We start from the raw sequence: 13030 nt of genomic DNA on the forward strand, positions 1-13030 counted from the left end.
TGGAAAAGCAAAGACCTATTTAATATTTATTTTTTTATTCGAAGGGTATTTAAAAGCAAGTTTACAGGTTGCATAAGAAAAACCCTGGTGTGTAAATGTAGTAAATCACTACATTCTCTGCCTCCTACCCTATAAAAAATAATTTAATTTGGATTTGATAAGACTTCAGAATAAGGCAAGAATTGCTCTAATTGTATTTGCTTGACTTAATGGCATTAACTAATCCAAGTGCCTATTTTTGGCTTCTCTTGGATCTTGACTACAATTCCCATTTAATACTGAGTATCCTAAATATTTAATAAAGGTCAGATAAAATATACTGGAGTAACAGCAACAAGATAGGATACTATACCTTTCCCAAAACTGTACTCTTATAATTTAGAAATTCATTCAGATGCCACGATCTGGGATTCCTATATACATATATATATGTTATATGTATACATATATATATATACACATATATATATGTATACATATAACATATATATATGATCTATGATATGTTTTTGTTGTACATTTCTTAGTGAGATACTCCACTTAAGTGAGAGGCAGAAGTTTATCAAAATAAAATACTTGGCTGACTTAAGTTCAATAATTTAGATTGGCACTAAAAATTATTGTCAAGTGGATGTGTGATGGATCAGGTTAAAATAGGAAACCTTTAATTCTTAAATTCTTTCCTTCTTCATATAGTGGTTAAGTCATAGAAAAATTTATTATGATATTTGAATGTCTTGCTCATATTGTTGAATAATTAGAGAGCATAGTGAGAGGCCAGAGCTTTAAAGTTCGCATCAAAGTCACACGTATCATCTTCCACATGTCTTTTGAATTTAATTCTTTAATTGGTTTAATGACAATGCACGGTTTTCCGAAATATGGACCGGAATGGAGAATTGTTTTTCAAGATTGTATTCATGACATTGAAGACAGATGAAGTAGTAAACAGCGAGAGAGTTTTTCAAGGTTTGTGTGCAACTGCCATTTCCTGTCTCCGCTTCCAGGCAGCGGCTGCAGCCGCATCTGCTGAATCAAGAGAGTTCAGTGGTGCCGGCGGGATAGGAGTTTTCTCAGAGAGTTCTTCAGTAGCATCAAAGTTGAGCTCCAAGAGTGAAAAAGAGCTGAAAAACAGAAGGAAGAAAAAGAAGCAGAAAGAGCAGTCTGGAGAAGAAGAGAAGGAAGATGCGGTCCGCAAATCCGAATCAGAAGACAGCATAAGAAGAAAAGGTTTCCGTTTTTCCTTAGAAGGAAGCAGGTTGACATATGAAAAGAGGTTCTCTTCTCCACATCAGGTAAAGATATTATTAGCTTACATAAATTGCATTTTCGTAACAGACCACTTTTTAAAGATATGCCAGAATTTGGTAGAAATAAAACCGCCTTCTCCCTGGATGGCACAGTACTTTCAGAATTGTAACGATCATCAAGTGTTGTGTTTATCACCTCAGAGACTTTGTGAGTTTTGCAACTTTTTGAAATCCCAAGAAAGCATTTTTAGAGCATAGACCCCACTGAGCTTGGGAAGGTTTATGGTTTTGAGGTTTTGTGGAAGACTCAAACATCTTGGGGCAATTTTCCACTTGAGAAATTATCAGCAGATGGTTCCCATCCCTCTTTAGCTACACTACTGTGCCGGGACCCAGTGACTATGGGTTTTCCAAGTGGCAGGTTCCTAGAAGTGAACCTTGTATTCTTTCAGACCATCTGTGTAGTTGTTCCCACTCACATACGAACTTTACTGGAAGAATCATTCTTCAGACACTTGTTTCAAAGGAAACTGAAGTAAAATTTTTCTAGACGTGTAGCCAAAATTCTTAGTTGGAAATGCACTAAGGAATATTTATGACACTAAATAAATAGTGGTGTTTAATTGCACTTGATTATCTCTCTCATGTTTAATGTGGGATTTGTGCTGAAAGAATATCCTGATTATATGGTACAGTAAATGTTCACTGGATGCCTGTGGCTTATGTACCAACACAAGCTATTGAGACTTTGAAATTTAGGATCCTTAAATTTTGAAATTACCAAGAGAATTACCAAAAATACAGAGTTTCTCAGAAGACAATGTCACCAGTAGTGAAACCTTAGTATGATTTAGTAGCCATAACAATGAGAACAAAGCTGAGAGCAATGATAATGGCTAACACTTGCAGAATTCATTGCAGCTTTCAGTGTAAACTCATTTAAGCCCCTCACTACAGCCCTGAGTAGGTACTACGATCATCATCCCCAGTCTACAGATGTGAGAACAGGAGGGCTGTATTCTTTCTCAAGTGCTTGTTTTATCCTTGGTATTCTTTTTACATTATCATAATTAATGTTAACATTAGTATTATTTTCACTATTTATTAGGCCCAGTGAAATTGAATAATTGCCCAGTGTCATGTAGTTATTAAGGGCTGCTGTGGTATTCAAATTTGGTATGACACTAAAACTCCTGAACTTTCCACTTTAACAGCCTGACTAGAAAGAATATTTTAAAAAACTGATAAAGAAACTTACAATTTGATGTCACTAAACAGATACATATATTTAGGGTTATACTTGCTCTTCATACAGTTTGTAGTATATATATACTCACAAAACCTCATATTTAATATGTGTAAAATTTTTATAGGTCAATTCCAAGTCCAAATAACATTATGAGATAGAATAGATTAAAGGATTACTGGGGTTGAATTTATATTTAAAATAGAATTTGTTTTTAATTCTACATTTTACACTCATTCTTATTCATGTTGTTGTCTCAGTCATTATGATTTAATTAGTGGAGACATTAATCTTAATAAATTTGAATTCCTTAAAAATCAAATCCCCTTTTTTATAGCATTGGTCATGTTGTAAAAGAAGGAAAGGAAGAAGGGAGGGAGGGGAGAAGGAAGGTAGGTTATTAGAGATAAAATGGCCTAAATTTGAAACTGCGAATCACCAGGTGCCACAATCTCTTCAATTTGCTTCAATTCAAATCCAACAGAACTAATTCTAATTGAAATAGTGAAGCCTGAAAAGGTTAAGTTCTGACCTACTTCCTTCTGCAAATTTTGCCCACAGATAAAGCATTTCCCCAGTACTGTCTTCTTTGTAACTCTGTTTCCTAGCTAGTTGGGCATGATAAGTAATTACTGACTTATACAACATGCAACATCTGGCTCAAATTGATACTTGTTTCTTAAGTGGTATCTGTATTTTAAAAGAGTGAAAAACTTTCCTTTTATCTGGTAAATAGATGAATAGCTAAGAGATGGAGAGGGAGAGAGAAAGAGGATGGGGGAGAGATAGAGAGAGAGAGGGAGGTAGAGGGGAAAGAGACAGAGAGAATCCTGAATTTATACTAATCCCACTTTCCAAGTCCCTGGAAGTAATACAGGAAATATTAAGGAAGGTAGAGGTTCTTAAGGTACAGTGATGAAAGGCCCATTGTTAGATTTTTTTGAAAGTCCAAGACCCCAGAGTATTAAAGACTATTGTTTTGTGGTGACATGATGGAAAGGCAATTATGTTGATAACCATTTCTATTTTCATATTGAAAAAAAATATATATAATGTAGGCTTTTACTGCAAGATTATAATTTTCTCAGTAGAGTAGGTGGATTGTATGAAACATTTCTTAGGCTTCAGTTTGACTTGTTAGTGTGGGAGATGGGAGAGAAGGAAGTCAAGAGTACAATCTCTAATCAAGTCTCAAGACAATCTGGATATTTATTTATTTTATTTTATTTTTAAAAAGATTTATTTATTTATTTTAGAGAGAGCGAGCATGTGCAAGTGGGGGGAGGGGCAGAGGGAGAAGGAGAGAGAATCCCAAGCAAACTCTGTGCTGAGTGCAGAGCCTGATGCAAGGCTCGATCCCAGGATCCTGAGATCATGACCTGAGCCAAAACCAAGAGTTGGACACTCAATCTATTGGGCCACCTAGGTGTCCCTGGATATTTTATTCTGAAGATATAGTCAACCTTCTTAAGTTATTAGATATGGTCGACCTTCTTAAGTTATTCGTTCACTCCCTATTTATAATAAAGCAAGAGTTTTGCTTTTTAGAGATTCATTTTTTTATGGCAGATTTTTTGTATTGGCCATCCTTTATTTGTGGTGCAACATTTGATTGTTATGGATTTAGATAATTAATGCAAGCAATAGAAGCTGATGTTAACAGATGGGGCACAATCATTTTTCATACAGCTGTCTCATGTAAGCTGTGCTCTTGTATGGCAGAATTCACCTTTAAACTCAGAGAGGAACCCTGTGTGCAATTTTATAACTTATTTCCCTCCAACCCTTGTATTGGCTCTAATTAAGTTGAGTACTTGTAGTTAAAATATAAACTCTTACTAAGAGTGATACATATAGTTTCTACCTTATTTCTTATTGCCAAGCACTTCTTGCCTGCCTTTTTGAGCTGGTGATAGCCAGCATGTCACAAATGCTATAACTCTCATGATTTTATAGCTTATTCAAAGTCCCTTGTGAAAAGAGAGAAAGGAGGTGAAAGAAATGGGGTAGTCTAAGAGAGACATAAAAAAATTACTTTTTTGGAAAACAATACAGGAAAAGAAGGAATCTTACTAGTGAAGTTGAAAAAACTTGGGAACAGGAAAAGGAAAAAGGACATCTTTTAGGGGAGCAGATTAGTCTCAAATGTCCTTCTTTCTGTAAATAATAAATAGGATTCCATAACATAAGATGATTTAAAGCTTATAAATGTTTTATAGATGTTTATAGACATTATTGAGAAAAAAAATTTTTTAGCCAAAAAGAAAATTAAAAGCATACTTTTGGTCAGGAAGTATAAAACATATATAGAGGTACAAAATAATTTTAATTAGCTTTAAATCCTTTGGAGAAAAGAAGATCACACTAATAACATTTAAATGATTAAATTAGTATTCTTTCTATTAATAATAAGAGAAATCCAACTCCAGCCAGCTTAAATTAAAAAAAGAGAGAGAGAGAACTGATTAGATCAGATAAATAATATCTGTGAGTAGCTTTAGGCATGGCTGGGTCCAAAGGCTCAAAGCATGTTATCATGGCCAAGTATTTCTTCATATTGCAAGCCCAGGTTCCTCCAATAGAGTGCCAAGGTGTCACTGCAACTTCAGACTTATAGTCAATATTCTTAACAACCCCAATTGAAAATGCACCTCTTTCTCAACAATTGTAAAAGAAAAAGGTGGCTGCCAATGGACCAAGTGGGTCCCCTGCCCATCTTTAAATGGTTTTCTATGGCCTGAGGTATGGAATGTCCTCATTGGCTGGGCCTGGGTCATAGTCTTGACTGAGGATCATTTGTCAAGGATAATCAGGGTACTGTTGAAAGAAGAAGGAGGAATGGATATCGGACAAGCAAGAAAGTGTTTACTACAGTGAAGTTATAAAAGTAGACTAGTAATAATCAGGAAGTGATTGTGTTCAATGCTAAGCTCTTTCTTTAAGAATCAAGGAAAACTATGTGGTGGCAGTGACAATGTAGCCATTTAGAAATCCGTGTAATGATTGTGACCAAGTACTTAGTGAAAACAGGCTTTTGTGAATATGGTACTTTTCAGATTTCTTGAGAGATAGAAGAATGAAAATCAGGGAATGAATCATACAGTTCTCTCAGCTTGATTTATTTAATTTATTCATGAAGACATTATAAAATATGCAAAGAAGGGGAGAAGCTGCTCATTGTACTATAATTAAACAGACCTACTAGCAAGATTGATTTTATTTTCCTCTGTGGTGAGATCTGCATCAGGGTGTGGTCACTAGTGAGCTCTTACTGGCTATATTTTTGGCTTCAAAGGGTCTAAATGTAGGTGTGTGTTTAGTTGCTTTCCATTGGCATGTTAAGTGAGATTAGCTTCTAGAATAGGGTCTAGCAAAAAATTCTGTTCTAGGTGCCAATAATGGGACAAAATAATGTTGAGGGGTACTTGCAACTATCTTAAGGCATGTGTAAAATAGAAGAAAATAACAGAAAATAAAGAATGAAGGAAGGGAGAAAAAGGGAAAGCAAAACAGATGAGGTGACCTGGTAGAGAGTGCCAGAACACCACCAGCAGTTACCACAGGAGTCCATGGTTCCAACTTGTCCCATGACTTATCCTCAGGTAAGTCAACAAATCTGAAACAAGTCAAGTCTCATATTTTGGGGGATGACTGCTCTTAATTCTGTTCCTCTGTGTTTTGTTTGTTTTATTATTATTCATAGTCTTTACTGAGCATCCGTGGCTCCCTTTTCTCTCCAAGACGCAACAGTAGGGCGAGCCTTTTCAGTTTCAGAGGTCGAACAAAGGATATTGGCTCTGAGAATGACTTTGCCGATGATGAGCACAGCACCTTTGAAGACAATGACAGCCGGAGAGACTCTCTGTTTGTGCCACACAGACATGGAGAGCGGCGTCACAGCAATGTCAGCCAGGCTAGCCGCGCCTCCAGGGTACTCCCCATTCTGCCCGTGAATGGAAAGATGCACAGTGCGGTGGATTGTAATGGAGTGGTCTCGCTGGTCGGGGGCCCTTCTGCCCTCACATCTCCAGCTGGACAGCTCCTTCCGGAGGTGAGGCCAATGAAAACTGCCGCTGCTGGGGAGGGACCTGTGGCTGGGGCAGGCAGGAGTGTTTTTGATTTCCATATCCAGGAATTTTGTTAAGTCTTTTGTTGGGGTTGGTTCAGTCCAGCTGTGAACTCACTTTGTCAAATTGTTCTATTTAGATGTTTCTGCAAGTTAATTAAAAATATAGGTTGGCTCTCACAGAGAAGTATTCATCATTTTTGGGAAGAAGAAAAGGATATCCTTAATGGCCTAAGGGTATGAAACTTGCCAAAAAGCACAGGAACAATTTATCAAACATAATGTTTAATTAATATAATCGAATGAAATGCAAGAAATGATATAAATATTCAACTTAAGGTTGAATAAGATATAAATACTCAACTGTTCCATTAAAAGGAGAATTTGATACTTCCTCTTGAAGTAGATACTATTACTGAAGACATCTAAATCCTGTGATGCAACATTCTTTTTCTTTGCAGGTCAGAGTGCTGTAACATTTTTAGCATCCACTCAAATGACCCCAGCCATTGTACCTTTGTGTGGTAAAGAAGTCACTCAAAGTACCTGGTAGGGTCAAGTATTGCAATTTTTAGAGCAGATTTCAATTTTTATATTACTATCATGATTTCTTTTTGTAAACAAAGAGGCTCTAAATCAAGCATATAAAAAAGAGTTTCAACTAAATAGCAGACACAGGGATATATTATTGCCATTTTCCTTTGTAAACATAAGGTGCTTTTTAACTTTGGTATTAAATAAGATTTTATTGCCCAACATAAAAATATTCTAGCAATGTCATTGGGTTGTATTTTATAGTTTTCCAAATCATATTGTAATCTTCTTTGTATGATTTTTCTAAAACAAGCCCATTTATTATAGTTGGAGAAGCTCTTTCAGTCACATTAAAATCATATGGAGTCAGCTTTCAGTCACCTAATACAGGAGCTTCTTACCTCTTCCCTGGGTTATAGAAATAGCCATTGATCACTTTTTTCCTTGGCCTCTCCCCACCACTTTCTCCCAAAGAAATGTCCAAGTACCTAGAGTCAGATAAAACTGTGAAAAAAGTAGAACTTTGTAGTGAAGGAACCAGGAAGAATGCAGAAGGAATATCAACTTCTCTGTTAAAATAATCATGGCTGACTATGTACCAGGCACTGCCCAGAACACTTTACATGTGTTAGTTCATTAAGTTCTCACAACAACCCTTTATGATAGGTACTAATATTATCCCCATTTTAAAGAGAAGGAAACTGAGGCCTGTGCATGGTGGAACAGGGGTAGATTTGACCCCAAGTGTGCTGGCTACTAACCCTACATTCTATCCATACTGTAATATTGCTTTCCATTGATTTTTTTTTTAACTTTCTTAAATGGAAAGTAAGAAATGGCTAAGGAAGCAAACATTTTCATTTTAACCCAGTATTTCTTAAAACCTACTTCACCCTCAAACTACTTACATCAGAATTCCTTGGGATGCTTCTTAAAAATGGAGATTCCTCATTTTCCTCTCCCTCAATCCCTGGCAACCACCATTCTGCTCTCTACTTCTGTGAGTTTGATGGCCAAAGGGTACAAAATTTCCATTAAGCAAGATAAATAAGTTCTGGAGATTTATATAGCATAATGCCTATAGCTAACAATACTGCATTGTATCCTTAAAATTTGCTAAGATGGCAGATTTTATGTTAAGTGTTCTCATCACAAATCATAACAGCAACAACAAAAATAATAAAGGGGATGGGAGGAAACTTTGGAAGGTGATGGAGATGTTTCTGGCCTTGATAGTGGTTATAGTTCACAAGTGTACACTCACTGAATTGTGTATATTAAATATATACAGCTTTTTACATGTCAGTCATTCCTCAATAAAGTGGTTTAAAGAAGAAAAAAAATAGAGATTCCTGGGCCAATCAAGACTTACTCAGACCAAAAGACTGAAGAGAACGAAGTCTGGGAAACTCCTTCCTTGATGATTCTTACACATGATAAAGTATGAGCATCACTGATCCTGATAAATGTTAACTGAACAAACAAAAACAAATCCACAACTTCTTTGCAAAAATAGAATTTATCAGTAATTACCATAAAACTCCTGCCCTATCGAGAGGATAGGATACATCTCTGAAGGCAAATGGGAGCCCATTTGAAGCAAAGCTTAGTGAGATCCTTTTATTTCCCACTCCATCGTGTTCATTCTGCAATCAGGCAGGTGCTCAGAGGCAGGGTCCTGAGCCAAAGGTGCAGACAGAGTAGGCTTTGAGAGACTGCAGAGGGGGAAATGAGAATAGAAAACAAACCGCTAAAGGCAAATGATACCTACCAAAGTCCACAGTATCCTCGACATGTAAATTCAATAGAAGCAATTTAACTTAAGAATTTCCTCAGTAATATCATTAGAGGATCAGAAATCTATCATTAAAGATGAGACAGATCTAGGATTACACATAAAGTTCTGTATAGAGCAGAAGAGACTAGATGACCTGTAAATGACCCTATTTCTTTTCTTAAAACTTTGCCTCTCTGACCAGGCCAAATATTTTAATTTCTGAAAAACAACCTTTTGATTTGAAGGGCTTTAGTTTCAACAGGGAGGGCTTATTTTTTTTTCTCATTAATTTTGCTTCTCTTCTACCATAAAATTAATTTTAGAGTGACCTATATGGATATTTATCACCATTAAATCATATCAACTGAGTGGAAACTTTGCTTTTGAATATGTCTGCATTGGAAGTATGCAGGTTAATAAAATAATGCTAATTACTCATTCTACAATAAAGTCAAAGTAGATGAACAGGACTCATATTACTCTTTTAGAAATAGGGAGGATCCTCAGAGAACTAAAAATTCTTCTTATTTATTATTAGCACTCAAATCTGCATTTGAAATGCATGAGTTTGCCCTTTCTTCCTGTGATAATTAACTTCCTTGTTTGATCTCCTAAAGTAGGAATAAATTTCTGCCCATGTTAAATCTTGGTGAGTTTATTTTGGAATAGAAAAGTATCAAATCATTTTATCATGGTTAAAAATCAAAGTTCCCCAGATTGGTGTTATTGACTTAGAGTTTCAGCACCAAGGATGTTTGTTTTGTGGATTTGTTTTGTAAATGTAAGACAGTTATAAATTAGTTCTAATATTTGCTTTTATTATTAAGGATGGATGTTAGGAAATGTTACCTATTTATAATGAACAAAAGCATTTTATAAGTTGAATTCACATTTTAGGGGAACTGTTACTAATGCATCTTAGAGAAACCTTAAAAATTCTTTCCCTACATTAAACCATGAATATGTGTCTATAAAGATCTAATAACTCAACCTGAGAGTAAATCAAGGAACAATGAGTTTCAATCTGAAGTTCTAAGTAGGACTGGTTGAAATACTAAAAGTTTATCTATGCAATGGTAGGCATGATCCCTCCAGCCAAAAGCTCCACCATCTTCATTGCAAACCCAAAAATCAGTGAAGGCTGAGAATCTGATGGGCTTTCAAACACGTCCCAAGAATGCTGATTCCAGCAACATCTTAATGAGCTGTTCTCATCTGGTGGACATTTAGTTAAGTAGTACCTATTATAGGAACACTTTGGGTTTTGCTACCCTTAAGAATAATAGTTATTTTATCTAAAATTTTATTTTTAGGGCACAACTACTGAAACAGAACTAAGAAAGAGACGGTCCAGTTCTTATCATGTTTCCATGGATTTGCTGGAAGATCCTACAGCAAGGCAAAGAGCAATGAGTCTAGCCAGTATTTTGACCAACACCATGGAAGGTATGTCAAAAGTCTTACAGCAGAGCTACTTGGTGGTGCTTCGGTAATGATGAAAAAAAAAAAACTTCCATAAATTCAAAGAGAATTCTTCCTGACTTTATATCACATCAGCATTATGTCTTTTACCAGATAAAAGTAAAATCCACATACAACACATAGATTCTACTATCTCATACAGATTTTTACATTTAGCCTCCAGGAAGCTACTACAAATTCAAGATATATTGGAATACTGCTTTTGCAGATTAAATTCTAAACTGTTGAAGCTTGTTGTGTGCATGACAATGAAAGGAGTGTAATGATAAATGTTTATTTTCATGATGATGCTAACCCATTTGAATTCTATTAACTGCTTGAGACAAAATTTATAAAGTCCTTTGATTTAACCAGAAATATAAATGAAAAATGTGGATTAGGGTTTGATATTAACCTTTGAAGCAAATTTTTCAAAATTTTGTAGAACTACTTTTGCCTCTTTTTGACCAGAGTTTTACAATATATCAGCTCTTTCCTTAGTTGCAGATTGTATATCTGAGTAGTTAACATATTGTTTAGCGGTCTGGATCTTACAATGCCAAAATAAAGACTTTGGGGACAGCTTGATCTGTGATCGATTCTTGGTTCTGCTACCTGTTAAATGTGTTAATTTATGACTCTAAACTTCAGGTTTTTTTATTAGTAAAATGCAGATAATGAGGTCTAGGCATCAGGTTGTTGTAAGAATTGAGACATCATATATAAAACACCTATGTATCTGGAATGTAGAAGGCAGTCGGTAAATATTATCATTATTGTCGTTTTACTTTCATTGGTTTTAATACACTTTTGTGTCTTTCCACACTGTAAGTGAATTTAAATGTGAACTATCAACTTCAACTACTTGAAAAATACTTTCATATAAAATATATTCTATCCTCCTCCCTTGCCCTCCATCTCTCTTCTCTCCCTTTCTCTTTTATAGCCCCCCTCTTTCTGCCCTCTCCCAGGTTGTGTGTGTGTGTGTGTGTGTGTGTAGACGTGTCAAAGGAAAAAGAAAGATGGCGAATGAGAGAGAATGCATGGGCACTTGCCTTTCTTATTGTTAGTTATAGTTTCTCTTGGCATTGGCTGGATTCTTGGAATAATTCTTTTCCAGTCTGAATGCAAAGATTTTTTGATACTAATACAAGTACCAAAAGCCTAAAAGTCACCACCAGAAAAAACCCACAGTGTAGATGGCTGAATATATATCACAGCCATGTCAATATTATAAGACCCAGCTTTCATTATATCTTAATGCAGTATCAGAAATCTTCTTCCTGATTTCTATGGAATATTAAACTCAGTACGTTCTTCCCCAACCTCGCCTGCATTAGCTTGCACTCCCTCTTCTCCCCCAGCTGCCAGTAGCTTGCTCCTCCCTGTCCCTCCAGGTAAATCTTTTGAAGATTCTCTGGTCTTCTGCTCCTTGCCATAGCAAAACCACTGAGAGGAAGCTGCCAGTGGTTCTGCTACCGATGTCAGCAGCATGTCTGCTCCCTAAAGCAAGAAGTAGAGAAGGAGACAGGGTAAGTCTAAATCAACAGTCCTAACTTTGCACTTCTGATACCATTAAGTTTGAGCTAACGTAAGAAATTACTTGAAAAACATCAATCCACCACAAGATTGGACTTGTCCACTAATTAAGATAGAGTTCAAATGAGTGTATCCACGTGGCTCTCCATTGAAATGTGTCTCAGTGGAGTTGCCTAGGATGTCCTGGAAATACATATAACTTAGGCAGCAGAGGACTGAGTGTTTGGCTTAATACCTGCAGAGCTTTTTGATTTTATACTTTTGTGAGGGACAATGGCAACATTTTCATTCTGTTTTTCATTGGTTATATAGAATATAAACCTTTTCTTTATTCAATTGTATCTAAAAATTTTGAATGTGACATTGATTTAGGTTGGTTGTTAGCAATACTTCACATACACATGCGTATTAGAGCTGTCTTAGATAGTCCTTCCTTTTTTTGGTCCTGCTAACAGTGGAAAGGTTTCTTAAGTTGACATAATTTGTTTATTTGGGGATCCTTTCTTCTAAGTCTAATCATGGTTCATGGTTTAGTTTACTTCCCACCCCACACCTCTCTCTTTTTTTTTTTTTTTTTTTGAACCAGGCTTGTTGATCCAGCTGGCTGGCATCTTTTGTTTTCCTTCTTTTGAACTACAGTCAAGTCTCCATTGTCCAGGGTAATGAATAGCCTCCTACTTAATGAAACTGTAGGAGATGAGCAAAAATGATTGTTTGCTTTTCAAGTTTTAAATGCAAAAACCATACATAAATGTTTCCTGGTCGCATCCTTGGGAAGGATAGTGGGAGGGTAAGTTATAAACACCTGAGGAATTGAGGAGAACCAGCAAAATATCTAAACTGGGATGTAAGTGAATCTCAGTGCAGATAATCCACACAGGAATAATGGAGAGATGGCTGTTGTTCTTTCCTGAGTGCTTTGTTTTGTTTTAAAATGTAAGATTCTTCTCTCTCCCTCTTTTTTTCTCTCTCTCTCTTTCATTCTCTCTCTCTGGCATGAATAATTGAATGATTTTATTTTAGAACTAAAACAACTTTGATCCACTTTTTCCTGGTGTCAAGATGAGCAACACTGGCTGAATTTTCCCTTTTGAACTTTTCTCTGATTTGTTTTTTTTTCTACACAATTCCTGTTTGCTTCTCTTTACCTGCTAAAT

General features: G+C 35.9%; 1 protein-coding gene across 12 annotated transcripts in view; it reads left to right on the plus strand.

The window, feature by feature from the left end:
- Nucleotides 1–13030, plus strand: part of LOC123839343 (sodium channel protein type 2 subunit alpha) — an 81533-nt gene that overhangs the window by 21143 nt on the left and 47360 nt on the right. For 6 of the 12 annotated variants that reach the window (XM_045868710.3, XM_054506160.2, XM_045868715.3 and 3 more), the window contains exons 10-12: nucleotides 1008–1295; nucleotides 6200–6547; nucleotides 10187–10319. In XM_045868710.3, coding sequence (XP_045724666.1) covers nucleotides 1008–1295; nucleotides 6200–6547; nucleotides 10187–10319 — 769 coding nt within the window. Of the gene's footprint in view, nucleotides 1–56; nucleotides 60–1007; nucleotides 1296–6199; nucleotides 6587–10186; nucleotides 10320–13030 lie in introns of all 12 variants that reach the window. The other 6 variants (XM_045868717.3, XM_045868718.3, XM_045868709.3 and 3 more) reach the window with 5 other exon arrangements.

The sequence above is a fragment of the Mirounga angustirostris genome, unplaced genomic scaffold, assembly GCF_029215605.1.
Source record: "Mirounga angustirostris isolate CCGP_5_RB_7025 unplaced genomic scaffold, mMirAng1.0.hap1 SCAF_3, whole genome shotgun sequence".
NCBI lineage: Eukaryota > Metazoa > Chordata > Mammalia > Carnivora > Phocidae > Mirounga > Mirounga angustirostris.